General features: G+C 44.6%; 1 protein-coding gene across 3 annotated transcripts in view; it reads left to right on the forward strand.

Annotated features, from left to right (window-relative positions):
* The window catches only part of PGR (progesterone receptor), an 877,082-nt gene that overhangs the window by 521,098 nt on the left and 329,866 nt on the right, over positions 1–26,118 (forward strand). For all 3 annotated transcript variants that reach the window (XM_069639098.1, XM_069639100.1, XM_069639101.1), the window contains exon 7: positions 20,296–20,453. In XM_069639098.1, the coding sequence (XP_069495199.1) occupies positions 20,296–20,453 (158 nt within the window). The remainder of the gene's footprint in view (positions 1–20,295; positions 20,454–26,118) is intronic.

A 26,118-nucleotide genomic window follows, 5' to 3' on the forward strand; every position in this document is an offset into this window, starting at 1 on the left:
CGGGCTGTCCATGAGAAAATGTTTGTGTTGTAAAAGGGGATTTGGGGGGATTGAGTTCCTAAATATCGTACCTGATAGGATAAGGTAAAGGTGTTACAGAGAAGATGATACCACATCTCACTCTCTGGTGTCCTACTCCCACTCCTCAAAGACCCCTCACCCAGGTGATCCTCTCGCACTGGTTCACCCTCAGTAACTAGATCCAAAATCAATGGCTGTGTCCTAGCCACCTGGATGACAGATCCCTGGGGACTAGTGGGTGAGACACCTGATTTCTCACACCCTGCTGCTGAAATTTGTGTTGGTCCTACATTTCCTTGCAACTGGCCCCTAACAACAAACTGTGGGCATGCTGCATGGCATGTCCCAGCCCACATTTTCATATGTGCTTGGGCAGGTGCTGGAAGCACTTCTGCGCCATGCCTTCAGACACATCTTCCTGCACACCAAACCGGGACACAGATAAATGTGCCGAAGGAACGTTTTTACACAGCATACCTCCTGTGCAACGCAATTGCTGCTCTGGACAGCACCCATGTGTGGTTAGTGCCCCCCCACGGCATCCAGAGAAGTATACAGCAACATGGAGCAGTATCACTCCATAAATGTCCAGGTCACCTGCTATGCTGACCTTATGGTCACACACTGCTGTGTTTGCTTCCCTGGTTCCACACATGATGCCATGGTCCCGTGGAACAGCACACTGCCTGCATACATGGAGAGCCACAGAGGCCAATGGACATGAATACTGGGTGAGTGCAAGTACCATCACACAAACTGAGCAGCACCAGTGAAATGCTATGTGAAGGGGGGCATTAGCACAGATGGACAATGCATGCCCTGTCAAAGCCTTGTGCATGCAGGACCTACCCTGTCACATGACAGTCACCACCCCATAGGACTAAGACATGCAGGACAATGCAATAGTATGTCAGCGATGCACATTTCCTCAAATGACAAGCAATACACACACACAGAGGACTACATGATCCATAATGCAAGGGAACAGATACCTACACATCGAATGTCACAGCTCAACAATGCATAAAGACAATGCTAAACTGACCAAAAGTAATGCTGTGTAACGTGACAAGCATGTATGTGAAGCCATAATGGAAGGAACGTAGACAATGCAAACATGCACATGAACAACAAATCACCCATCAAGGCACATGCATGATAGCAACGCACATGCCCAACAACGGTCATCTGCAAACTTCAATGCCAATCACAGACCATGAGAGTGATGACTGCTGGTTGTGTGCTGTGCACAAGGTGTAACATGACAATGCATATGTATCCCCATAGTGAATGGCAGTGCATGCATCAGCTGTGGTGGACAGCCATGTTGTAGGACAATACGTGAAAAATGCATGAACAGAGTGTCCGTCAATATGTACTTACAAAAGGCAACACATCAACAATGCACTTTGACTGACGCCTGTGATCTTTGCCCTTGCAGCTGACCCTGCATACCCCCAGATACCATGGTTAATGACACCTATGCGCAATCCATTTACGCCACCAGAAGTGACCTACAATGAGGCTCACGTCAGGATCAGGATGTGCATAGAGCGGACCCTTGGCCTGCTGAAGGGGTCGTTTTTGCTGTCTACACCGAACCAGAGTGGCTTTGATGTACAGACCAGAGAAGGTTGGACACATTTTTCTAGCTTTGTGCACATCTGCCTTGGGTGAAATGTCCCTCTGCCCCCTGATGAGGGCAAGCCATCCCCAGAAGACAATGACTCACCACCTGCAGGTGTAGTGCTGCCACACAGTGAGGGGGAGGATAGAAGGGACGGTCGTCTGGTGTGGCAAGAACTAATAGATATGTATTTCTGATCACATTGATAATCACATGCTGTGCACCTTTGTACATAGCCACGCATTGAATAAATCACATTCATACAATAAGGAATGTCCTGGTATTGCTTCAAGTGAACTAAAATGTAATACTTAAGTGTGAAAAAAACAAGCCAACACTCCTCCCCCACAAACCTCTGCCCTTCCCAACACACACCCCAATCCACCTCACCCTCCGAAACACACCATCCCCAAAAAAAACCTTCTCCCACCTCTGCCTCCCCAACACACCATCCCCAGCACACACAACCACCACCTCCCTCTTTCCTAACACACCCATGCCCTCCTACCTCCCTTGTGTCTATATACAGAGTACCATGAAATGTTACTTCCATGGCCTCTTGCCCTTTCCAGCCTGTTCAAGCACCATTGGGTCAGATAATGCAAGAAGTGTTACCTTGGGGTGCTGGGAACACATCCCTCTGTGGGGATGACGGAGGTGTAGGGCTAGGAGTCCTAACCCTGGATATGCTGCATTGTCAATTACATGCAGGAATGGAGGGACTGGGAAAATGCCAACATGCCTTTAGTGTGCTCCCTCATCCTCTGCACAATAGTGGAGATGGCAGCGGTGGGCTGTGTGATCCAGGGACTGGGAAATCCTCCTGGATGATCCCTGGACGCTGTCCCAGATTGCCTGCAGATTCTGCACCTTCTGCCCTGCCAGCTGTTCTATGGACACCTTGCACTGATCTATGACATGCAGCCACACCCAGACCATTGCCAGTTTGTACTGTAGCACTGTGCTGTGCCTCCTGTGCCATCTGCATGGCTGGTGGAGGGGCCTCTGGGCACCGATGTGGGGACGGTGAGTGTCTCCATGCCTAGCACAGCTGAAACTGTGGTGGTCTCCTGTGGCCTTGCTCCTTCTCTCCTGCTCTTCCCCCTCTGCTCTCACGTCCAGCCTGTGCAGGGGTGGAGGTGAATGCACTGACTGCGGTGGAGGTGTACTGGGCACTGGAGAGCCCGACCTCTTCAGCGTGAGTTCACTGCGTACCTGCTGGGTGGCTAATGGCATGCTGTCAGTCGTCTTTTATACATCTAAGTGGGTTAGCAAGACACTCATGAAATACGACGTTTGTTCTTCCTACACACATTTTGTATGTTGGGTATGGTTGGTTTCAAGCCAATAAGTACAGATACTCTTAGGTGGGAATAGTGCCTGCTGAGGGTGTACAAGGTGCATGCATGTGCAAGCTGCCTGTTAGCCTGATAATGTGGCTTGTTGTGTCAGCGCAGGGGGTTCACTTGGCAACATGGACTGTCGCAGCACACATGGGTGCTTCTCATGTTTCCAAGGCTTCACATGCACATTTCCCCTACAGTGCATGTGCATTGCTACATTATTCCACCTTCCGTGGCACATGTATGTAGTCACTGTGCCTTTGTTCTGATTGCCATCCGGTTGCCCATTCACCTGCCCATTGTGCTCATCTATGCTGGGTGACACATGCATTTGGCCAGTGCATTCACATGGGAGTGGGGACTGATAGACTCACCGCCATCCCCTTGGTGTGCTCCAACCTCCACAACGGTGATCCCCTCTTTCCCTTCCATGTGGAGTATGGAGATGGCGTTCTCCTTCCATGGAGTCAGGGCGAGGGGTTCCACGCTACCACCTCCTGTGGCAGAGGTCTCTCTTCTGTGCCTGGCAATGAGGCTGCATACCCTGGTCTTGAGGTAATTCCATCACTTTCGATAGTCTTTGCTGTTCCATAGGACAGTGCGCACTGCCACTACCTTGTCCCTGATGGTGACCCAGATGACAGCCTTCCTCTAGCCAGAGGTCCTGCGCTGCCTGCTCCCATAAACCTGCTCAGCGGGTCAGACGACCTGGCCTACCAACACTTGGAATTCTGCCTCTGTGAAAATCTGCTTTTGCAGTCTCATCTCAGGCACCTTAGGTTTTCCCTTTTCCTGTGACATGATTTGACAAGTATGGTGTCTGGATGGCAACAGGATATGGAAATTCAGAATGGATTGTACTTTTCAATATGGTCACGTTGTGCTTCCCTTTCAGGTGATGACACTATTTCAGCTGGCGGTAATTCCGCCACTGGAATGAATGCCGGTTGTAGGGTGGTAACGGTAATTCTGCTTATTCCAGCTGATATTATCATTGGTTACTCATTGACGGCGGTAATTGAGCTGTACTGAATTACTGTTACCGCCAGTGGTGTGTGCGCACTCCTGCAAAGTTGTAATACACGGGTAATTCCAGAAGACACCACAGTGTTAACAGTAATTCCACCTAAGCGAAATTACTGCTGTATTACTGCACAACTCATGATGATGCCTAAGTGCTGGCTAGGCTGTGACTTTGGGCCTGACGTGTAAAAGCAGGACTGAGGTGAGACGCTAAAGGGTGGGGCTTGCATAGTTGGGTCAAGCCCCTTAGGTCAGCCTCCCCTATGTACCCAATTCCTTTGTATGCCATCCAGGCCCTCCATGAGGAGGTTGTTGCCTTATTTACAGCAGCCTTACATCACTGCTTTGTGACTGGGATGATTCCCATGCCTTTAAAACATATGATTGTTTCCCCACTGGTGAAGAAGACCCACCTTGCTCCTTCTTTGGCAGAGAACTAAGGGCCCATCTCGCTCTTTCAAGTCCTTATGAAATTGATGGAGGCTATTGTTACCCCGCACTTTTCCAAAATGCTTGAATCTAACTTCCACCTTCACTCATTTCAGTCTGGTTTCCGTGCCTACATGGGTACGGAGTCTGTGATGATTTCTATTCTTGATGACATCGCCTTGTTCCAAGACCGCAGAGAGGTTTGATACTCCTTGACATCTCCACGTCTTCCTATACTATTGATCATGGGATTATGTTATGGAGCTTGGAGAGGATTGATATTGCAGGTAGTCTGCTTTTATCGTTTTCATTTTTTTTTGTGAGACCGATTTCAGACAGTGTTGCTTCCTCTGTTTAAATCCTCACTGATGGCATTGGCATGCAGTGTCTCCCAGGGTTCTGCCTTATCGCCTCTGTTGTTAAATCTGTATCCATGCCCATTGTCTGACCTTATTGCAGATCAGTGGGTGCACTTCTATACCTACCCAGATGACACGCAGGTCCTTTTTTGCCTAAATGCACCGTTGGCGGATCCTCCCTCTAAGTTGAGGAACAGTCTGTTCTTCATTGGAGAATGGATGGCCTTGTATTGATCAAAACTAAACTTTGATAAAACCGAGGTCCTAGTGAAGGGCTCTCTATGGAGTGCCGACTACTGGTCTGCTTCTCTGGAGCCCTGTCCTGAGTTTGTGCAAGCGTACAAAAGCCTATGGGTCAAGCTTCTTGTTTGTGGATTCAGAGAATCCCTAATATCTTTTGTGTACCAGATGGGCTTTGTTAAGCTGAAAGTATTGAGAAAATGTCTTCCATTTCTTCCTTCTGAGTCTTGGGCCAAGGTGATCACTGCTTCGATAATGTGGTTCATGACTATTGCACGCATTTGGAAGAGGTACATGCCTGGTGGCTACAGTTTCTTAATTTATAGCTAGGGATCCCATTATGCTTTAGATAGAAAGGTTCTGAGATTTCCATTTCAAAAGGCTGCTCGGGCCTGGGATAAGATAGCAGCACGAGAACTTTGCAAGCCCCTGGTTTGTGCTTACTTAAACAACACAAACTCCAAATGGATTCTCATAAGATGAAGAGCACCTCTTTTGTAACTAGAAGCCTTCATTCTATCAATAAAATGCTCCTGGTTGTGAGTGCTCAAGGAAAGCACAATTGGGCATGAACTACCTACACACATGGGAATCGAGATCCCTTTTTTTGCCCAAATTGACGCAAGGGTTATGTGTATGTTTTATTTAGAATTGCGTGTTTCTGGTTGCCATTCATCTAGCCGGAGCATTTAGTGTCATGGTGGACACCCTGTGCTGTCGGTCACAAGCAACTCACTAATTGTGGATCTCCCAGTCAGTGCAAGATTAGGCATTCCGTGCTTGGTTAACTGCTGTACCTGATCATTGTGCCATAACAAAGCTTGCTCTTCATCTCTTGGATTTGATAAGGGACCGTTCTTCACTACCAAAGTAGCTCCAAAATTCAGGCAATCCTGAAAATGTTTTAGAAACCTGGTGGTACCCATGTAGCCTCAGAATATTGTATGGGGCCTACTAGAGCTAACAGGCCATGCCCCTGGACAACTTCCAACTAACCTGCTAACTGAACAGGGGATATCTGATTCTTTTCCCATACCTGCAATTGATGCTCTTTGCAATGTGTTGCTTCACAACCTACATATAGCAACTGTGGTTTACCAGTGGATAAAAGGGTTTTGAGGGCAGCAGATAATGACTTTACAAGAAATCGATGTAGAAGCAAGTTTACAAGATACTGTCGCTGGTGCGTTGACAGAGACATTAACATGTTCAAGAGTTAAGTGGGCAGTATGCTTTTTTTATATCAGAATCAGATGCTTACAACATCAAACAAGACTCTAGCAGGACCTACCTCTTAGCGTTATGTCCATGCCTTTTGGTGGACTCAAAGATGTTCTTATTGGCTAAGCCATTGTTGAAAAGGCATTCAATGGGTTAAAGAGATAATATCCTGATATAAAACAACCTCATCTGGCTTTGGATCTCAGTATCATTCTTGTAGTCCTCGTTCATAAACCATTTGAACATGTGGTTTCAAAAGACATCATGTATTTTGCCTGGAAAACAGCTTTATTGATCCTGACTTCAGCTTGCAAAACCAGAGGATCAGGAACAGGACTTAAGTTTTGAGGCCCAATTTTGTCATTAGACAGCACTAATGTACACACCTAGTATGCTTAAGAAGGTGGTTTGATGTTTCTCCTCAATGAAGAGATCAGTCATCCAATTATCTTGATAATGTAACGTTAAAGCCTTTGAATTCTAACTTGGATGCTCAAGGGAATTCAGGTACTATGATCATCTGTTCATTTATTTATTTTATTTTATTTATTTAGATTTGTAGAGCGCACTACAGCCCGCAAGCATCGAGGTGCTATATCAGAGCTTAAGAAGGCTTGATTAAGGGTTACAAAGTAGCCACCCAGTGAATACTTGCTTACAATTCAGTGTAAATGTTTACATAGTATCAAGGAGGTCATGTTGATACATGTCGTCAGAATATACATGTCGATACAGTCAGACAAAGATGTTTGTTTTGATGGCTTTGCGAAAGGCTGAGTGAGATTCAATAATCCTAATGTGAGGTGGTAAGGAGTTCCAAAGTATGGGGGCAACGGTGGGGAAGCTAGAATCGCCCGCCCGGGCTTTATGAGTTCTGGGAACCGATAGGAGGTTGGAGTAGGGAGATCTGGAAGGTCTGAGGGTGGTGGGTTTAGTGATCCTGCATGCCAAGTAGGGGGAGGGGGGGCAGGTCGTGGAGGCACTTGTGAGTCAGGGCGAGAGCTTTGAATGTGATCCTCTCCTTGACTGGAAGCCAGTGAACCTGCCGGTGGCGGCTCTAAGCGCGTTATTTTGAACTTTTTGGAGACATTCTTGGCAGAAGTACCAATGAGCAGGGTGTTAAAGTAATCAAGCCTGGATCCAATTATGGCCCTGGCGATAGTGAGGCAATTTTGCTGGGACAGGAAGGGTCTAACTGAGTTGATGAGTTTTGAGTGATAGGCAGATGAGGAGGCCATGGCGTTGACCTGCCTGCCCATGGTCAGGTCGGGTTCCAGGTAGACACCTAGTGTTTTGATGGAGGGTGACACAGTAATAGGGATGTTGTCATGACCTATAGCAGCTCTTTGCCAGGAAATATATCAGCAACTGAACGATCTCACCTTGTGTAGTTGTGTGTACCTTACAATGTCACTCAGTAAGAAAGATAAATCCTCCTAAATGGCTCCTTACATATTTAGTGAGCGAACGTCGGTGTTGTTGGCCTATTAGATGAATGTAAGGCAGCTTCATGGGCTACGCCTCATACTTTCTGCAAGCATTATTCTATGGATTCTAGCACAAGAACCTATACCCAGTTTGGATAGGAAGTTCTTGGCAACATTGTTTGGTTAGGAACTTGGGTTTGCAGTCAGTGTTCAAGTTAATATTTCATCCTGATGGAACTCCCTTAGGGGATGTTTTAACATCTCACTTTGAGTATGGAGGAAAGGGGATGGTATGTAGGAATTCATTTATAGTTCATCACTGGAGAAACAGCTGTACTTCAAGCCATAATGTCCTCTCCTATATACAGCCATCCGTGCAAACTGCATTTCAAAATATTGCACTATTAAAAGGACAGGTAGTTGGGGTCAGAAACATCCCTGAGGGAGGTTTGCTCAGGTGTGTGGCTGCACATGAACATTAGCACTATTATTTTCTTTTAATCTAACATGCACCACAACATGCTCTGCAACCATTTCTGAAGCACTAAATGCTCCATGTGTATGGTGAAAAGGGGACCAGTACAGTAGTCACTATGGTGAGTAACTTTAACTATTTTGCCTATATTTGTCATATTTTCCATTTCCTTTATTTGTTGTATTCACAATATTTGCCATTGAGATTTTTAATACTGTTTGCTTTTTAATGGGGCCTGTTGGCTCGTCTTCATAATTCATGTAGATTTGACGGGCTCTTAAATTTCAGTATAGCCTCAACCCTCTTTCTCACTGTATTAAGACCCTTGGTTGTGATTTAATGGCCTAGAAAGTTTTCTTTAGTTCTGCACAGTTATCTTTTTTGAAGTGATAACTTTGCACCTGCGTTCCTCCGTTGGGTCAGGACATGGCAAATCTCGCCAAAGTTTTCTTTCGCAGTTTCACTTTTGTATTTGTATTTGTATTTATTATGTTTATATAGCGCTTTACGCCAAAGCTGTTTCGGTTAACAGGTCCTCTACGTAGGCCAAATGCATTCTTTCTACAAGATCAGGCATGGCTTCATGTAGGAATATGCTTAAATTAATTTCAGCTGTTCATATAACCAAACTGAGTTTGGGTCCAGGAATCTGTTGCCCCCCTGAAATGTAAAGGCAGGTTTCTGTTGGTGATCACGTAGAACAGAGAAAGTATCTGTTAGATAAATCGAGCACAATACATACTTTAGAACCCTGGATCTGTGCAAATCTCTGATTGATATGTAAGGGAAAGGTTATCACAACATGTGTATACTGTTTTTTTAATTCCCTTAGGTCTGCACAAAGACTCCATTGTCCATTAGGTTTCAATTGTCCTACCACTAGGTTATTAAAGGTACTTTGTATTTGTTGTATAATCCCACATAATTCAAAATTTTTTATAATCTCTGTGAGTGGTTGCATGGACGCTGGAAGTCCATTATTGCCTTACAAATACTGATGCCATATTAGGGTCGTTATGGTCATATAATGAAGAGAAATATGCCCACAATCATTGGAATTGACAGAAAAAACATTATGGAAATGTAGAAATAGCATTTTAACTTTTGTTTTTGCTCTTCTGTCAGACAGGCATACTGATCTGTTTATTAACCATCTAAAGGAATCCTGGATATATTTCTAGGGTGGCTATTATTGAAGTGTCTTATACTTGGGTGGATAACTCCATATTTATGGCATCTACCTGGGTGATTAATTTCTTAGCATGAAGCATATCCTTTAGTACTGCCTATGTCAGTAGATGCAGAGATGGAGTGCATGTTGTTTAGGATTATAGTTAATGCTTCCTCTGTATGTCACTTTCTTGTTGTTTATCGTCCCCCACCGTTTAGTCTGCCGACATTTGAAAAATCGTTTTTCAATGGTACTTCGGAATTGGTCCTTAACTACAAAAACATATGTGTTTTAGGTGACTTCATCCTTTGGGCCAAGGCTGGATCTAACTCTGTTGTCACCTCTTTTTTAGCTGGCATGGATAGTTTGCTATTGGAGCAATTGATGGTGGGTTCTACCCACGTGAAAGGACACACACCAGACCTTATTCTTGCACCTCACAATTGTTGTGTGTAATCCCCTGCCATTCGTTGACATGGCCAGATCACTATGTGGTTCCCTTTGAGTTACATCCCTCAGGAACCCTCAAACAGGCCAGTCATCCTACTAAAAAATATCAGAGAAACTGGAGCTCAGTTGAGGCTATCGATTTGGTCACCCAGATTATCTCTCATTATCAGAGTCTGGAAGATAGGCTTTTCCCTGAGCAGTCTGCCATCTACAGGCTTGTTACAGCAAGTACTGTGGCAGCAAATAGTTTGGCTCCGTTTCCATGGATTAATAGGCCAGTGCACCCCTCAGCTCTGTGGTGTTCTGTGGAATTATGTTTACTTTGCCTTGTGGTTCACCAACCCATCTACTGGGATCTCCTCGCTATCCAAATTATATAGTTCCCCGTGGAGTGGTTTGAGAGTAATACAGTTATGTTCCCCTCTTTGTTTTTTCAGAGTTTCAAATACTAGAGAACCTAGAGAGTAAGGAAAATCCTTTTGATCTAGTATCAGTATTGAAATTATCAGTTTGGTTCTTCCTGGGTCTCATGTGTAGGGATTTCTTTGCTAATCTCGTTCTTTTCTTTCAGGTTCTTTGTCATAATTCTACTACATCTAGGACAAAATGAAAAACTGGGTTCTACTTCCATAGGGTTCTCCTCATTTTCAAATGTGATTGTCACATTTTTCACCTCACTAAACTTTTCTTTTTAATTCTATCTGATTTTGTCTCAAGCAATATAGAGGGTTCACCATGGGCATTTGACACATTTTCAGCAAACTCTGTATTTTCACAATAGATAATAGTAGCTTGCTCTAATGCTCGGCATATCTTTTCTGTTACATTACCCTTTCCTCTTTTCTTTGTGTATTTTGACTTGTAAAAATGCCCTCTTGTTATTGTCCACCATGACCTGTCAACTCATTCTGGCCAAGGTTTCTATGAGCATTAGAATGAGCATTGGTCAAGTTTGGATCTCATGACTTGACCAAAGCTCTCTGTCAATTGTTTGACTTGTCTTTCAAGTTGTGAACAAATATTCTCCACTCTCCGGATTGCTGGGGGCTCTTTGGTAATATTTCAGATCTTGTTTAGAAGGGTAACTATCTCTCCTAGGTGAGTAGTCTGATGTATGTATTGATTGGTTTCCATTTACCCTGGTGAAAGTATCTTTTATCCTGGAACCTAGGGGATACATTTTCCAGTAATTGGTTCAAAGAGGTGGTAATTGGTTACTCTCCATGGGACAATTCTGGTTTGGATTTTTCTAGGTTCTGAATATTTCTCTATGAAGGAGGAACATATATGTACCCCAGGATAGGTCAAGAACCTAAATAATGTGAAATAATGTAAGTCTCTGGTTTTGTGGGATCGGTATTTACATGCAAGGTGGAAGACTAGACATCTGGCTCTGGACAGAAGGTTCTTTCAGTCGGTTAGTTTTCCTAACAGCAGAGGGAAAAGTCTTTGACTCCCCTGTCCAACTGAGGTATACTCTTTAACTCGGTTATTCTAATGGCAGCTGGAACGGGTGCTCGTTTCAGGTTCTTTTCTTTGTCTTTGAGAATTGTTAGATTCTGTACTTCGTAGATTCTTATGGCCTGTGTGAGGACCCACTTGAAAGTTCTCGAGTCCTCAAAATCACAAACTAACTGGAAGGAAATGGATAATGTAGTTTTAAAATGTAGTTTTAAAATCCTCACTTTTGGTATTGACATGTTGACAATTTTGGGCAAATGCACACTTGAGTTCTTAAGCAATCTCCATAGGAGATTGATCCCCAGCACACATTAAGTTACAGGCTGCCTTTTGGTCTTCTTGGGGCTTCTGAAAATTGAAAAGTATTTCAAAATGGCCCCCTTGTAAGGAGACCATTTGTAATGATATTGATCTTCCAGCCCAGGAAAGAAACAAGAAGACTTGTGAATGTCCATTTTATGAATTCAATATTGTTTTGGTCATTCAATGGAAATGTTCCCAAATGGAATATTGCAAGTTTCTATTGTAAGGGGTTGTAACCCTTTTTATGGCGTTAATCTGTTTGATTGGTTCTTTCTCAAACTGTGATTGTGATTTTCGCTTCCTGTGTCTCTTTGCTTGAGTCCAACTTCCCTCATTACAATCAGAGCTACTACTGGAACACCTCTCTATGCTTGCATTGCTGCCCTCCTGTCATAATGACTGTAAGGATGTTTTCTATGTTTGGGCCATCTCCTTTCTTTCTTTCCCATTGGTCTTCATGGTTCTAGGCCTTAAATCTTTTCTGAGGGGCTGACTAGTATAGTATGTCAGCAAAGTATTGCTCACAACCAGTAATTCCCCATGTACCTAGGTTTTCTGGGGATTCCCCATATTCTTTACCCTAGATTGGGGGACTTTAAAATGCCCTTTCACGTTTGAACTTTCTGTTTCTTAGTGTCAGCCAAATCAGCAAAGTGGCCTCTCTGTTGGATCATGTGCTGTAGTTATTGTTCCCCTAATTGAGTTTGTTTAATACCTTGATTTGCTAATTCTCTGTTTGGGAGTCCTCTCAGTCCCTCTCCTGTCTACTGCTGCCATAATAGGAGTGTCACTTCCCTCTCCTCTCACTTGAATTTCTGTATAATACCCTGTATCAAGCAGTGAAATCAAGTCTTCCTTTGTGTCTGGGTGGGTTTGCGAAGAGGAAATGATATGGTTGGTGCCTCCTATCTCCTGGCTATGGCTAGGTGTGCCAAAGCCACCAGTCTAGCTCTGGAAATATCTGGGCAGTGGAGAGGTAGTTTTGGGAATTGATAATGATCACCCTTGTTCCATGAAACCTATTGGTCTGCACATTGTATATTGTAATTCTGAACTCAACAGAATATATTTAATTTCTTATCTGAATCTAGCGTTATGGTTAATTTTAGTTGCCATCAGCTGTTTACTCTGTACCAATTGTTCCCTAGATTCATTAACACTAACCTGGCTAGTGTGGAATGCTCTTGCTTTGGAAGCCAATTATTTCTTTCTTTCTTGGTTTCTGGTAAATATATATTTCTTCCGCTGGCTCTTGGTTTGTGGACTGTGTAAGGAAGGCATGGTATCTATCTATCTATCTATCTATATTCTTGTATAGCGCCACCAACCCATAGGCCTCAGGGCGCTCACAAAAGAAGGAAAGGGACAGAAACAACAAGAAACAATGGACAGACAAAGGACTAAAAAAAAGACATGAAGACTTGGTGATAACGAAGCCTCGTGAGGCCAGCAGAAGGGGGAGGAGATAACGGAAATTAAGTTCAGATGCCGAGAGGTCTACGCTAAGAAGGCAGAAAAGGACCTAGCCTTTATCGAACAGGAAGGTCTTCAATTTCTTTTTGAAAATAGGCAGAGACTCACTATTAGAGAGGTATTTAGGGAGAGCATTCCAGAGAGCTGGAGCCCAGGAATTAAAGCTAATACCCCCAAATCTTTTTAGGATAGATGGGGGCTGAACCAAGACAATATTGCTACTTGAGCGCAAGAGACGGGTGACAGGTTTCTTTTTGATCCTGGTAGCGAGATAGGATGGAGCTTGGCCATGAAGGCATTTAAACACAGTAGTAAGGCCTTTGTGGTGTAAGCGCTGTTTCACAGGGAGCCAGTGAAGGCTCAACAGTAAGACAGACACAACTGATAACAGTTCAAGGGTGTTTATTGAACTTGCACAAGGGTGTAATAAACACCTATCTAAACCTAAATCTACAGATGGGAGCAAGCTACGACCACCAAAATAATAATAATGCAATGCCAGTGGAGTCTTGTCTAAATAAAAAGGGCTTATACTAAAAATAACAATCCTTACAAATAATTAACAAATAATGTGGGGTGATGTTCACAAAAAAAGAAGTGTTCACAAAATGATAAGTCAGGATGTTCGGGCAGTTGGCCTCCCTTCCCCAGGTCTTCAGCATGGTGCAAGGTGGGTCACACTCTTGCTTCTGGACATGAGGATATATTCCAGTTTTCATAGTTCAGGACCTTCTGTGTCCAAGTCTCTTTACTTCTTGCAAGTCTCTTGACTCAGACGGCCTGGTTTACAAAAGAGTAATAACACGCAAATGTCCCTTTCCTTTTCCGTGTTCAATTTGGGTGTTCAACCTGGATCCCCCTCACCCATGCTCAGATCCCTTTCAAAACATAGGTTCAGCATTGGATCCCCCTCTTCCGGGCTCAGATCCCTTTCAATCACTCAATTAGTCTCCCTCAGCCGGGCTCGGTCCAATTGTGATGTACATTAAACTATCAAAGACTTTTGAATGTGCACAGGGTTTGGCTTGACCCGCTGCATGACCACTTCAATCTTAATATTCATTTTTCTCACACTGAACATCAGTTGGATACCTAACAGGAATTTTGAATGAGTGCCCACGCTGCGCCGAACCACTATGTGTATGGTATCTCTTCTTGGCCTCCTAAAGTTCAATTACAAAGTTCTGCTATTCTTTTTGGTTTCCAATTATTTGTGTTGCTCCTTACAAATGCCTCACACACTGTTCACATTACACAATGCTGCTGTGTGCAACCTTGGTTCAATAGACAAGCTGGTTTGATATCCTTCTCTGTGCTGTGCTTTCTGACACTGCTGTGATGTAGTAGCCAAGTACAGTAGCATGGCTGCAATCGCTCCTCCCTGCCTTGGTTATCGACGCGAAAGAGTCCTGGGTACCTCAGACACACTGCACAGGTTTGATAAGCCTTAATTCCTGGTGTTAGGTTTCTCAGGCTCACAAAAGCAACGGTTCTAACAGGTCAAGGGTACTTCCCTCCTTCAAACCCTCTCCTGCCGCAATGTCTTTCTCCTGTATTAACCTGCCATTTTGGAACTGGTGTTTCCTCGTGTGTCTCACCTCGCTCAGAGTTTGCTTCCATGCTCTGCCTTTTATACATGTGGGGAAGTGTGATGGAAGTCAGGTGTGTGTAATAATCTGTAGTTGCCTGGCCATGCCTGAGCGTAGTGTTGGGACATGTCAGGTATACAGCTCTGGTATTAGTGCATTGTTGCTCATGGTGAACTGTCCGTGAGAAGGTGTTTGTGTCGGGAAACTGTGGGGAGTTGAGTTCCTAGGTATTCAACCTAGTAGGATGGGGAAAAGGTATTAATGGAAAGGTGATACCATGTCTCACCATCCAGCGTCCCACTGCCACTCCCTGATAACCCCTCATCCACGTGATCCTCCGGCACTGGTCCACCCCCAGAAACTGAACCCAAAAGTGATGGCTGTATCCTAGCCACCTGGATGACAGATCACCTGCGACTTCAGGTTTCTCACAACTGCCAGCTAGCTAATTCCTTCTCCAGATGCTCTGTCCCTTGCATTGCGTCATTAAGATGTTTCATTCATGTTTTTGTCTTCTCCCTTAATGTCACCTTTTCTATCATTTGCATTAGATCTTGTGAAGTCATCTTGCTCCGATCAAACTGTGCTTGTCCCTGTATCAATTGTGAGGGGAGCTGATGTATTCCCTGATTTTCAATTACTTTTTTCTGTGCTGTGAATCAAATATATTGATGAAAAGCTTTGCAGCTCTCTTTTTAAGTTTCATTTTTATGTTAACAATGTTATCTAATAATGCACTGTACAAGCTGCACCAGCAGTTATGTTGTCCTTTAACTTATAATGGGCTTCATCACGAGTTGGGCGGTAATGCCGGCGCTAATAGCGCTGGCACTATCTGCCCTACCGCCAAACCCACCGGCGCTATTAGCGCCGGATCACGGGTTTGGCGGATTTGGAAATCCCCATTGAGCCCATTCGGGAATGCCCCATTCCCCATTTGGCTCAATGGGGAAATTTTGGGCTCATACCGCACGCGGATTTCCCACTGGCAGTATGAGCACGAATTTTCGGCGGATTTCCCCCCAGCTCAGAGCTGCGGAGAATTCCGCCAAAGCCCTGGTTTGGCAGACCCTTAAATCCGGCGGTAACAGCACTATCGCCAGATTTAAGGGTTACCGCCAAACTCGTGATGAGGCCCAATGTGTCTATAGCCACCAGCTATAGATATCATTAGTATTTAAAGGTTCTCTCTCTAGACACTGTTTGAGTTCTGTACACGCACTCTTTGTGTCTTGCGTCTACAAAACTGTATTGTTTCTATAAAGCTTTGTTGCTTCTGTAATAACACCTGCTCATCACCCATACATGCATTCAATGTTTCATTTCTTGCTCACGCTGATCTCTGTATGAGTATTATTTGTTCTGAGGGTTTTTGAACATGTTCAGTGAATTGGTGCTATTCTCTCTGTAAACACATATAAAGGCCATCCCATCTTCTTGTGTTGTAGATTTCTAGTATATGCATTGAACTACAATCGAAACTATGATAGGTTGCATTATGATTGACAGGCATGTTTTTAGGGAAATTGTTCACAACACACAGTGTTGATTCATCTACTGTATGTATCCCCCAAATGTGAACTTTCTGAATGGACAACCAGGTCCCTCCAGTACCCTTGACTAACTTGGTTGTATGTACTTAAGGGTACACTCACTTCAACACAAAATCATTGGTACAAGCATAGCATTTATTTAGAAGTGCATAATTCCCATAAGCATATAATGCTGAACTCTGTTCCATTCCAATCTATCTTTTGAAATATCTATGGCTTTCACAGGTGTTGAATTATCAACTCCTAGTTTACACTATGGAGAGTCGCCACCGATTCACACCCTAAGGTGTTGACTATACCTGTGAACACCCCAGGATTCAATTTATTTGAGCTATCAATAGCAAGTACTCTGCATGGGTTCTGTACACTGACATGAGAACACTCTTTATCAATTGTTGAAATCAATGATCCTGTAGGTTGCTGTTCCAAGTCACTTATCGTTTCATGTGCTTTGCACACTGAAGTAAACTGCCTTGACAATGGGTGCATGTGGCTGGCTGATATACCACAGAGCACATGTGGAGGGGAGGTGAGACTTGGCGTGCTGCAGCTTACTGGGACCTTCTGTACACTCTCTGCACCTGTCGCCTCATCCTGGTGTGGTACAGTGCATTTCAGTACACATGTCTCAGAAACTGTGTGTCCTAGGCACTTGAAATGTTTGTTTTCAGGATCCCACAGGAACCTTTGAGTTGTGTTCCTCGTGTCGAGATGCTGAAAAGAAGCCTTGTCTGGTCCTTCTTACTATGAGATAGATGTTTCGCCGATTTCAGGCAACCGCCTCATGTATGAAGGGACTGAAATCCAGAGAAAGTGGTAGGGTTTCCAAATGTCATGTAGCCAGTAAGATTTACAAAATGTTTTGATGTAGTGTTGTGACACATGCATCCAGGTGTGTGCGCTTGCGGTCCATCATCCAACTTGCTGCACCCCATGACAAGTAATGTGGTATGGACATGTGTAGTATCCCACTCCCAGGGATGGGTTGGTGGTTGTGGGTGGGGCATAGTGAAGACATGCAGTGCTTTGTGACATGGGAGTGATGCATTCTGGTACCTGTGGTGCGTCACATGTGCCTGTCATCTGTGCCGAATACTCATGTGGTACATGCCAGTTGTGGGCCCCCAATTTTGCATGCAGATTGTGTGCCCCCATATCCATGGTGCCTTTTGGATATGCACTGGTGACATCCCCCCCAATGGCCCTGTACACATGCAATGTGGGGTGTGTCTAGATATTTTGACTCACCCAATAGCGAGATCCGCTGTCCACAGTACCATGCCATGTACCCAGGCAGTGTGCTATTGCGCAGGACCATGGAGCCATATAGAGTGGTACAGATTCCTGTTCTGATACAACTCCTCTGTGGCGTGGCCAGCCACTAGCTTAATGTGTGTGCAGTCCAGTGCACCCAATATATTTGGCATGCCTGCAAGGGCATGGAAGTGGGCCTTGGTCATGTTCACCTGGGCCTGTGTCATTGGTAGGGAGATGTGCTGGAACACATGATGTAGGAGGGCATCCAGGACCTGCACAAGCACTTTTGAGAATCCTGGCTGTGTGATGACATGCAGCTCCCCGACTGTGTTCTGAAATGTGTCCGTGGCTAGGAAATGCATCACAGACACCACCTTCAGCAGGGGGGGTATGGCAGTCCGGATGCCAATGCCGCTCTGGATGTCATCCCTGATGAGGTCCACTATTGCAAGGATGGTCACCATGTCCAAGCGGTACAGTGTGTGTATCTGCATGTCAGTCAGGGACCAGGATGTGGCTTTTGTGCAGTATATGGGTGCACGCCCCAGGGGCACTACTTGCTGCCCATTGTTCCTCTGCATCCTCCTCCTTCTCATCCTCCTCCTCCTCTGCATGTCAGCCTATTGCCTCTGTTCCAGCCCATGCTCATAGAACTGCATTCCTGCATGCAGCGCCTCCATATCCATGGAGGCATGGTTGTGTTGGAAGGTTGTATGGGGTTGGTGTTGTCCTTTTCAGCAGTTCATGTGCGCATTGTGTGCATCTGGGTCAATTGGGCACAACTGTAGCCTGTTTCTGCGCACCTGGGCCTGGTTAACGCCTGCTATGCAGTTCTGGTATTTTAGGCACAGTTTTCCAAGTGGCACTGTCATTTTAGAAATGGTGTTTCCTGTGTGTCTGCTGTTGGGATGCTGCCTTGCTTCCATGGTGCCAGTGTTTCCGGCACTGGTACAAGGGGATGCCGCAGTTTGCATGACCTGTACTATTGGCAACGGTAACAGGTGTTATGCTCTTACCGGCAACGCCGTTGCCAGCATCTTCTCTCATAGTGTGGCGGACCAGAATGTGTGGCAGTAACCGGCATTACTGCCATGTTGTTTCCGGACCGCCATACTTGTAATGAGGGCCAATGTGCCTTAAAGGATTTAATTCACAACTCTTGCATTCAGTAAAATCCTTAGGCTTCACCAAGGACAGCAGCCTGTCCTTCCATAAACACAAAACCAAGAAGGCCCAAACAAACTGGCTTCAAATTTCCACCCATTGCAAAATCAAACCCTTCATCCAGCCGCAGAACTTCCAGACCGTAGTGCAGGCACTTGTGGTCTTGCACATCGATGGGAAAATGCCCTCCTGACATGGCTTCTAGCCACTTACCTGACTCCCCTAAAAGCAGTCCACCACACTGCATCACGTTTTATTACGGGAATGCAAAAATTTTACCAAATCATCCCCGTCCTAAACAATCTACATTGGCTTCCTCTGAAGGTCAGAATACTGTTCAAGACTACAGATCTCATTTTCAAAGTAGTTACGAGTAGCAGACCAGTGTATCTGCCAGCTAAGCTACACATATCTGGTGGAACACGCTCCCTGAGCAGCAAACCGGCTCAAATCACAACTATCCTCAAAGAGAGGAATCGCAAACAATCTTTATTTTGTCACCCACCCACCCTCTGGAACTTGATCCCAGTATTGACTCGAATGCTCCAGTGGTGTAAATATCTCAAAACGTGGATTTTTCAACAACACCTGACCATAGATTTAGCACAATAAACGCACAGAACGGAACTCACAGTACTGCGCTATAGTTAAAAAAAGATGCCAGCCCAAATGTTGGTTATCCAAACACTGTAGTGCTGCGCTGCTCCCGAGCTAGGTCCATATTTTAAACAATGAAACTAAAATATGTTAGGTCACTGATATAACATTCTTCATAATGTGCCAAGAGATAGTGAATGTAAGTGTGTCCGGCGAGAAGAACCTCTGACACAATGATAGTCCCCTAGCATCCATACCCCTTTTACAGGATACGGGATAAAGGAACTTAGCCAGCTCAGATGACAGGCCTTCAAGAAACCGGAACGTGTTACTTCTGCATTCATCAAGAAATCACAAAGTCAGCTTCACATCCCACAGGGATGAAGATCTGGGCTTTAAGGGCCACGGAAAGCCAGACCATTTCAAAAGATTGGCGATTACCAGATGTTCCATGATCGGTTTACCATCCATGGCATCATGTCTAGCCGATATGGCAGTCCTCGAGACTCTTACCATTCTGAAGAATGTTCCCTCACTGCTAGACCTAAACTGTTCTGATCCCGCTGAGGATGTACTGTAGTTGTCCATGCAGAGCTTGCTGCAAAGGTGAAAATTAAAATTAACAAAAAGAAAATGATTCAGTGAGTGATAGCACTCACCCTCTGCTAGTAACAAATATACAAACAGTTAAATATCAAAGAAGTCGCTTACAGTGATACACAGTTCACTAAAACAGAGCTAAGAGAAGTAACACATTTCTCATTGAAAGAGCATGAAAGAAATAGGAGGGCTCAAGTACACACAACGTTTTGTTTAAGAGCAGATAAAGACTGAATCGGTGGACTCAACCATATGTATCTCAAAAGATTAGAACACTACAGCTTAGGAATGCTCAGCCCTTTGCTGTTGGGAAATGTGGTTGTTGATGTAATATGTGTGCTGTTGAGGATGTTGAAGCCTAATACTCTGCTCCACATCATGACATTGAATTGATTTTAACAAATACATTGCTCAAAATATATACTTCCTGATTTAGGCACTCGTTTACATGTGTTGCTTTATTACAGATTTTGCAAGTTAAAATAAGCAGCAAAGGTATGTTTTTCTTTTAGTTCCAATTGAAGGTCTGAGAAGTCAAAACGTGTTTGATGACATGAGAGGAAACTACATTAGAGAGTTGATAAAGGCTATTGGTCTGAGACAAAAAGGAGTTGTGGCAAGCTCCCAGCGATTTTATCAACTTACCAAACTCATGGATTCCATGCATGAAGTAAGATGTCTTTTTATTTGTTTACAATGTCTTGATTTGTGAGATATGCATGTTTTAAAGTAATGCACATTCAAATATAGAGAGCAATTAATAGTAATTGTCAAGGACTTGATCTTATTCTGTCACTACCCATATTGTCATTGTATTCCGAATTCAAGGAATTCAACTGGACCTTTAAGAATTTCTGGTGCTCATTGTGGGTGAAGTTTAACAGTTGCAGGTTGATGAAAGCTTCAGTAAACAGTGGATTGAAAAAGTCAAAGGAAAGAAATTGTTTCTTGCAGCTATGAATAATTTCCTGCAGCTAGTGGCAGTTTGTTTCTGAATAGCCTTTTGTTTAATCTTGCAAAAATTAATTCTTCAGAAAAGTCATTCACTGAGATGCTTTGTTGTACTGGTCTTTCACAGTCACATGGTTGTCATCATGTGCCACTATACTATTGCCTGTATAAGTACTACATGTTTACACAACGTTAGAGGAATCATTGTGCCTTTACATGCAATCGACACTGCGAGAGCCCTACACAGTTAGGTACATGAATGCCATGAACTCGTCATTCTGCAATATTACATACCTCAAGGGTCCTTTTTATGCTGAGCTCCCAAGCATGAAAAGCTGAAACAGGCATGCTTCACTTGGGGTTGACTGTGCAAACGTACAGAGAGCTAGCATGAAATCTCACAATTACCCTCTGTAACGTTGCTTATTTTATTTATTGCTGAAGGATGAAATGCTGAATCGTTCCTCCCCAAATTCAAAAGTATGAGCTGCAGACTACAAACAGTTCTCTGCAATATGATCTTAACTCAGAGTTCAATGTGATCTCTTATCTCTCATGTGAATGTTCTCAAATGCAGAGCTTTCTCTTCCATCATGTTTATTTGATTGTATACATTACAAATAATCACTTTAAGAACAGGGAAGAATGTTTACAGAATAAAGAATATGGTAAATGCGAGCAGGATGAAAAATGTCTTCAAAGAGTCAAATAATAGCAAACAATTCATGAAGCCGCAGGTGCACATCAATCAGTAGGTTGTGTGGGTAAAAGCTTAGTGCTTAAACATTTTTTAATGAACTCATATACTTTCCTATCTTTATAATGATGACTTAGTCTATGCTAACTCTCATGTTTCCAGTAATTTATTGTGATCGTTGTTCAGGCCCTTGTTCTAATGTGCATGCATTAACCACAAAGGCTGACGTTTTTCCCATTTGGTATGCACAAGTATAGCAAGACACCTTTCTGGGAATGGTGGCTTTAGGAGAGAGAAGTAGTAATTCAGTAAGTGAGCCAGTTTGCCCCCAACGGTGTGGGAATCATCGTAGAAGTAGCTTGCCCAGCAGGAATAGGAATGTATCATAAATGTCTTCTGCTGACATCTAGATTATGCCTTCCAATGACCTGTATGCTGAGATTGTGAACTTTCACCTGAAACTCTGTTGCTTGTCTATTTCATGCCATTTTTGAACCTCCCTTTCCATTGAAATGCATGTGCGCTCTCCTGTATAAAAGCTCTGTGCCTAGAGGATGGGGTTTATTGTGGATACATGAAGACATTGCATAATGCAGGTTTCACCTATTTGGAGTTTTAATAGGCTGCAGAGTTCCTGGATTTGCAGGAATCATTTTTTTGCCTGGTTTGGAGAGCTGGATGACCTAGGTTACGGAAGGGGTAGAAAGTATACTGCATCTGGCAGTTCTGATAACATTGGAAAGGGCTGAAGGCAAGGACTGAATGGAAAGTCATTTGTTTGGTTTGTATGGCCGGATTGGGTTCTTAGATGCAAAGTGTAATTTCCCTGGGAGCATGAATGCGTGTTTTCTGATGACCAAAAAGGGCCGGTTACATGGAGGGTTAAATTGAGATCTGATGGTTTATGGGTTTGCAGGGAAATAAGTAGAATGTATGCCAAAGGATATGACTTGAAATGGTGGTAGCAAATAGGATTACATGCAGGAATGCAGGAAAAATGGTATTAGACACCTGGATGGAGCATCTGGGATGGTAAGGATTTTACTGCTGCATCAAATGAATGCTTAATTATTGCCTCTGCCTCCCCATGCCTTAAAGTGTTTATTGAAAGCATTTCACAATCATCATTCAGGTTAAATGGGTTTCTGTCATGTGGTCTGAATAATAAACAGACTTTGTCATAAATGATAAATGTATTATGTGGAGTACATCATGACTGACTAGGTAAGAAGATCATGGACCTCATTACAACCCAGGCGTTAAGGAGTTAACGGCGCCGTAAAAGGTGTCGGCGCCGTTAAACCCTTAACGCCTGATTATGAGGTCCCTTTGCGGGTTGCACTTTAACGCCTGCTTTTAACAGGCGTTAAAAAACCAACCCGCAAAGGGACCTAGGAGCTAATTACGGCACCGTAATTTACGGTGCCGTAATTAGCGTCTTCCCCATTCCCATTGAGCCCTATGAGCGAAAAATGGGAATGGGGAAGGGGCCATGATGAATGGGGAATTACCGCCCTGCCAACCTTGGAATGGGGCGGTAATTCCGCCATTCACCATGGCGGACCCCGGCATGGACCATGGTGCTAATAGCACCATGGTTTAGCGCCGGGGTCGTAATGAGGCCCCATGTGTCAAAAAGGTTGTACTTTGTGAATGGGGTTTCAGTGCTAGGGGAATTTAATTACTTGCATTAGAGTTAGCCAATGAAGGATTGGTGGATGACATAATAACAACATATTTGTGATTATGTAAAATGTCTAACTGGTTATATAAACTGTAACTTTGTTGTCAATTATTGAGAATCGGGTTAGTTTTCTGATCAAAGGAACTGACTAGCCCCTCCCGGTCATTAGCATGCAATAAACTTGCTTTTCTTACAAAAATGCACTTGGTTCTTTTGCATTGGAATGTTTGAGTTACTTTATTTCATTTGGTGACCGGCAACATGATGTCCAGGCTTTCTGCTGTTGGTGCCCTTCTGTTCACTGGACTGCAGATCTTATCTGTGGAGTGATCAAGTTTTCTGTGCAGGCACCAAATTTAATTGAAGACCTGTTTGATCACTCAGCTGCTGAGTGTTGTAAGTCCAGTCGGACAGGTTTTGAAAAGGCACCTGTGAGAAGCTTCTGAGAACATCTATTTTTGTTGACAGTGCATTCTCACCAGAAAAATAAAGGGGAAGGAGGGGAAAAAATAGTTAATTTCTGGGATTGTGCAAGGGGGGTGTGGAGTCAGAGAGGTCGAGTTTTGTTTGGAGTCAGGAGATTAATTAAATTGAATGAAAGTGAGAGATTTTACTTATGAGTGTGAATGAACTGTTTCATGTTGTAAGTCTTTTAGATATCATTTTTACATAGTTTGTTACTTTAGAGGTGTGATGTGGTATCCCCACCAGCATGTCCATTGTGAGGTTTGCCCTGATACCCTTCAGTTTGCTTGTCTGGTTAGCTGTAGCCCTCACCTAGGAGTAAGGTGGTATCTTTATAGCAAGTCCACGTGTAGATACTTTTCTGGAGTATACCTTTGGCACCCTTCATTCTGTATTGACTGTGCAGACGGAGCCCTCGCCTCGATTTTCTTGGTTAGTTGAAGTAGTGAAGGTTATCTTCCTGTAGTAAAAAATACTGTACTAGTGATGAAGAGAGCGAGAGCAGCGGTTTTGTAGGGAAAATCATTGCGCTCCTTCTATGCTTGAGTGAAGGAGATATCTCAAAGACTTGGCCGGCTTTGTGATTTTTTATGGTATGCTGTCTTTTGTGTAAGAGTGAGAAGTATAATTAAAGTGAATAGCTAAGTGAGGTGATTGTGGTGTGAGTAAGAACAAGGCGAGTGATTGTTGGAGGATTTAAAAATTGTGGAAAATACTTGGCTTTGTGGGGGAATTTAGTATTTTTGGTGTGCCACAGGATTGGCTATTGAGAAAGGTTTATTTTTTTAAAATAAAATAGAGATCGGAGAGACCGCTACGGGGCACAGGCAGAATGGCAACCTTAATAACAGGCTCTTTACCAGCCCCGGCCTAAACTTAGGAAAACTGAGCAGCAAGCCCTTGCTTTCGCCCCTAATGTGGTCCTGAAGTGGGGGCAGTTCCCACGGTGGCTGGCGGTGATTCGGTGGAGCGGGCAGTCGGTGTCTGTGGTGTTGACACAGGCTGCGTCCTTCCTGACATGCGAGCATAGTGATGTGAAGTGGGGTCTGCAGATTGCTGCCGGACCCCCTGCTGTTCTGCAGAGACTGAATGAGCCGCTGAGAGGTATCAGTTTACAGGCCCCACCAGCGAAGTGAAGGTGGGAGTTGGCTCCCTCCCCTGGGGAATGCCCAGCGTAGCTGCTGTCTGCTGAAGGGCCCTGGAGAGAAGGAGAAGTGCGGAGGGCAGATGGTGAGCAGCAGGCCAGAGTACATGCCTGTGAGGAAGGCGGGTGGCGTTCAGCTCCTGGATCACGCTCCCTGAGCCCCAAGGTACAGCGGAGGCATGTGGGGAGATTTGGAAACCCTGCCTGTGGTGGCAGTGCTGGGGTCTGGCTGTAAGCCCCCCCTCAGCCGCCGATAAGACCCTGAATTGTTTAGAACAACCCCCTTCAGGGAAGCTGCATAGATTGCAGGCCCCTGCTGAGGGGATTTGGCTGAACAGATACCGGGGCATTGATTGCAGTGGCAGTATGAGCGCAAGATCCCCCCCTCTCCCACTGCATAGTCTGGTGACTTTCTGACTCCTGGATCGCCAACCCTGAGACCTTAGGTACGGAGGGGGAATGTGGGGAGAGTTGGATCCCTGGGTGTGGTGTCAGTTTGCGGGTTTGGCTGTGGGCCCCCCACAGAGGAGACACAGCACAGCATGGAGCAGCCTGCTTCAGGGAAGCTGTAGAGATTGTAGGTCCCTGTTGAAGACATTTGGAAGAACTGAGACTGGTGCATTGATTGCAGTGGCAGCATGTGCACAAGTGCCCCCCTCCGCACCTGCATAGTCTGGTTAACTTCTGACTCCAACATGGGTGAGAGCAGAGCCGGACTAGGCTGTAAGGTGAGGGGTGCCCACAAGGTTCCGCACAGGATACACAAACACTCCTTGGAACAGCAGTCGGCTGTGGAGGATGGGCCCTTGTCGAGGTGGGGTGGATATGTGGCCCAAGTGTGTGGCGTAGAAGCTGGATACGTTAAGGAGGGCCACACCAGGGGCAGAAGGTCCAATGGCAGCCAAAAAATAGCCAGTTGTGGTGCTGTTGGGGGAGGAGATGGTCACCAAGGCAGACTTTAATGCTCTGCTGGGCAAAAAAAAGTCGATTAGGAGTGACATTCAGGCCTACATACAATTCTAGAGCAGAAGGTGAAGATTTTGGACATCTTCCAGCAGTCAGTGGCTCCCCTGGAAATGAGGATGGAAGCACGTATGAGGGAACTGGAGGACAAGGAGTATGAAGTATCCCTCAAGGTCAACAAACTCGAAAACAGGGAGAGGCATTGTAACATCCGAATCCTGGGGGGTCAAAGAGGATGAAGGTGAAAGTGTCCTGGGGCTGCAGCACAACGTAAACTCCATAATTAGAGCCTTCTTTGAGAACGATGCAGAAGAGCCGAAGAATATCATCTTCGATAGGGTATATAAGGCTGGGCTGGTGGCTCTTCTAGGGGGCCACGATCCATCCTGGCTGAATGCCATAATCATGAGGACATGGTGCTGGTTTTCTAG

This window comes from Ambystoma mexicanum, chromosome 7q, assembly GCF_040938575.1.
Source record: "Ambystoma mexicanum isolate Mex_15411 chromosome 7q, UKY_AmexF1_1, whole genome shotgun sequence".
Taxonomy (NCBI): domain Eukaryota; kingdom Metazoa; phylum Chordata; class Amphibia; order Caudata; family Ambystomatidae; genus Ambystoma; species Ambystoma mexicanum.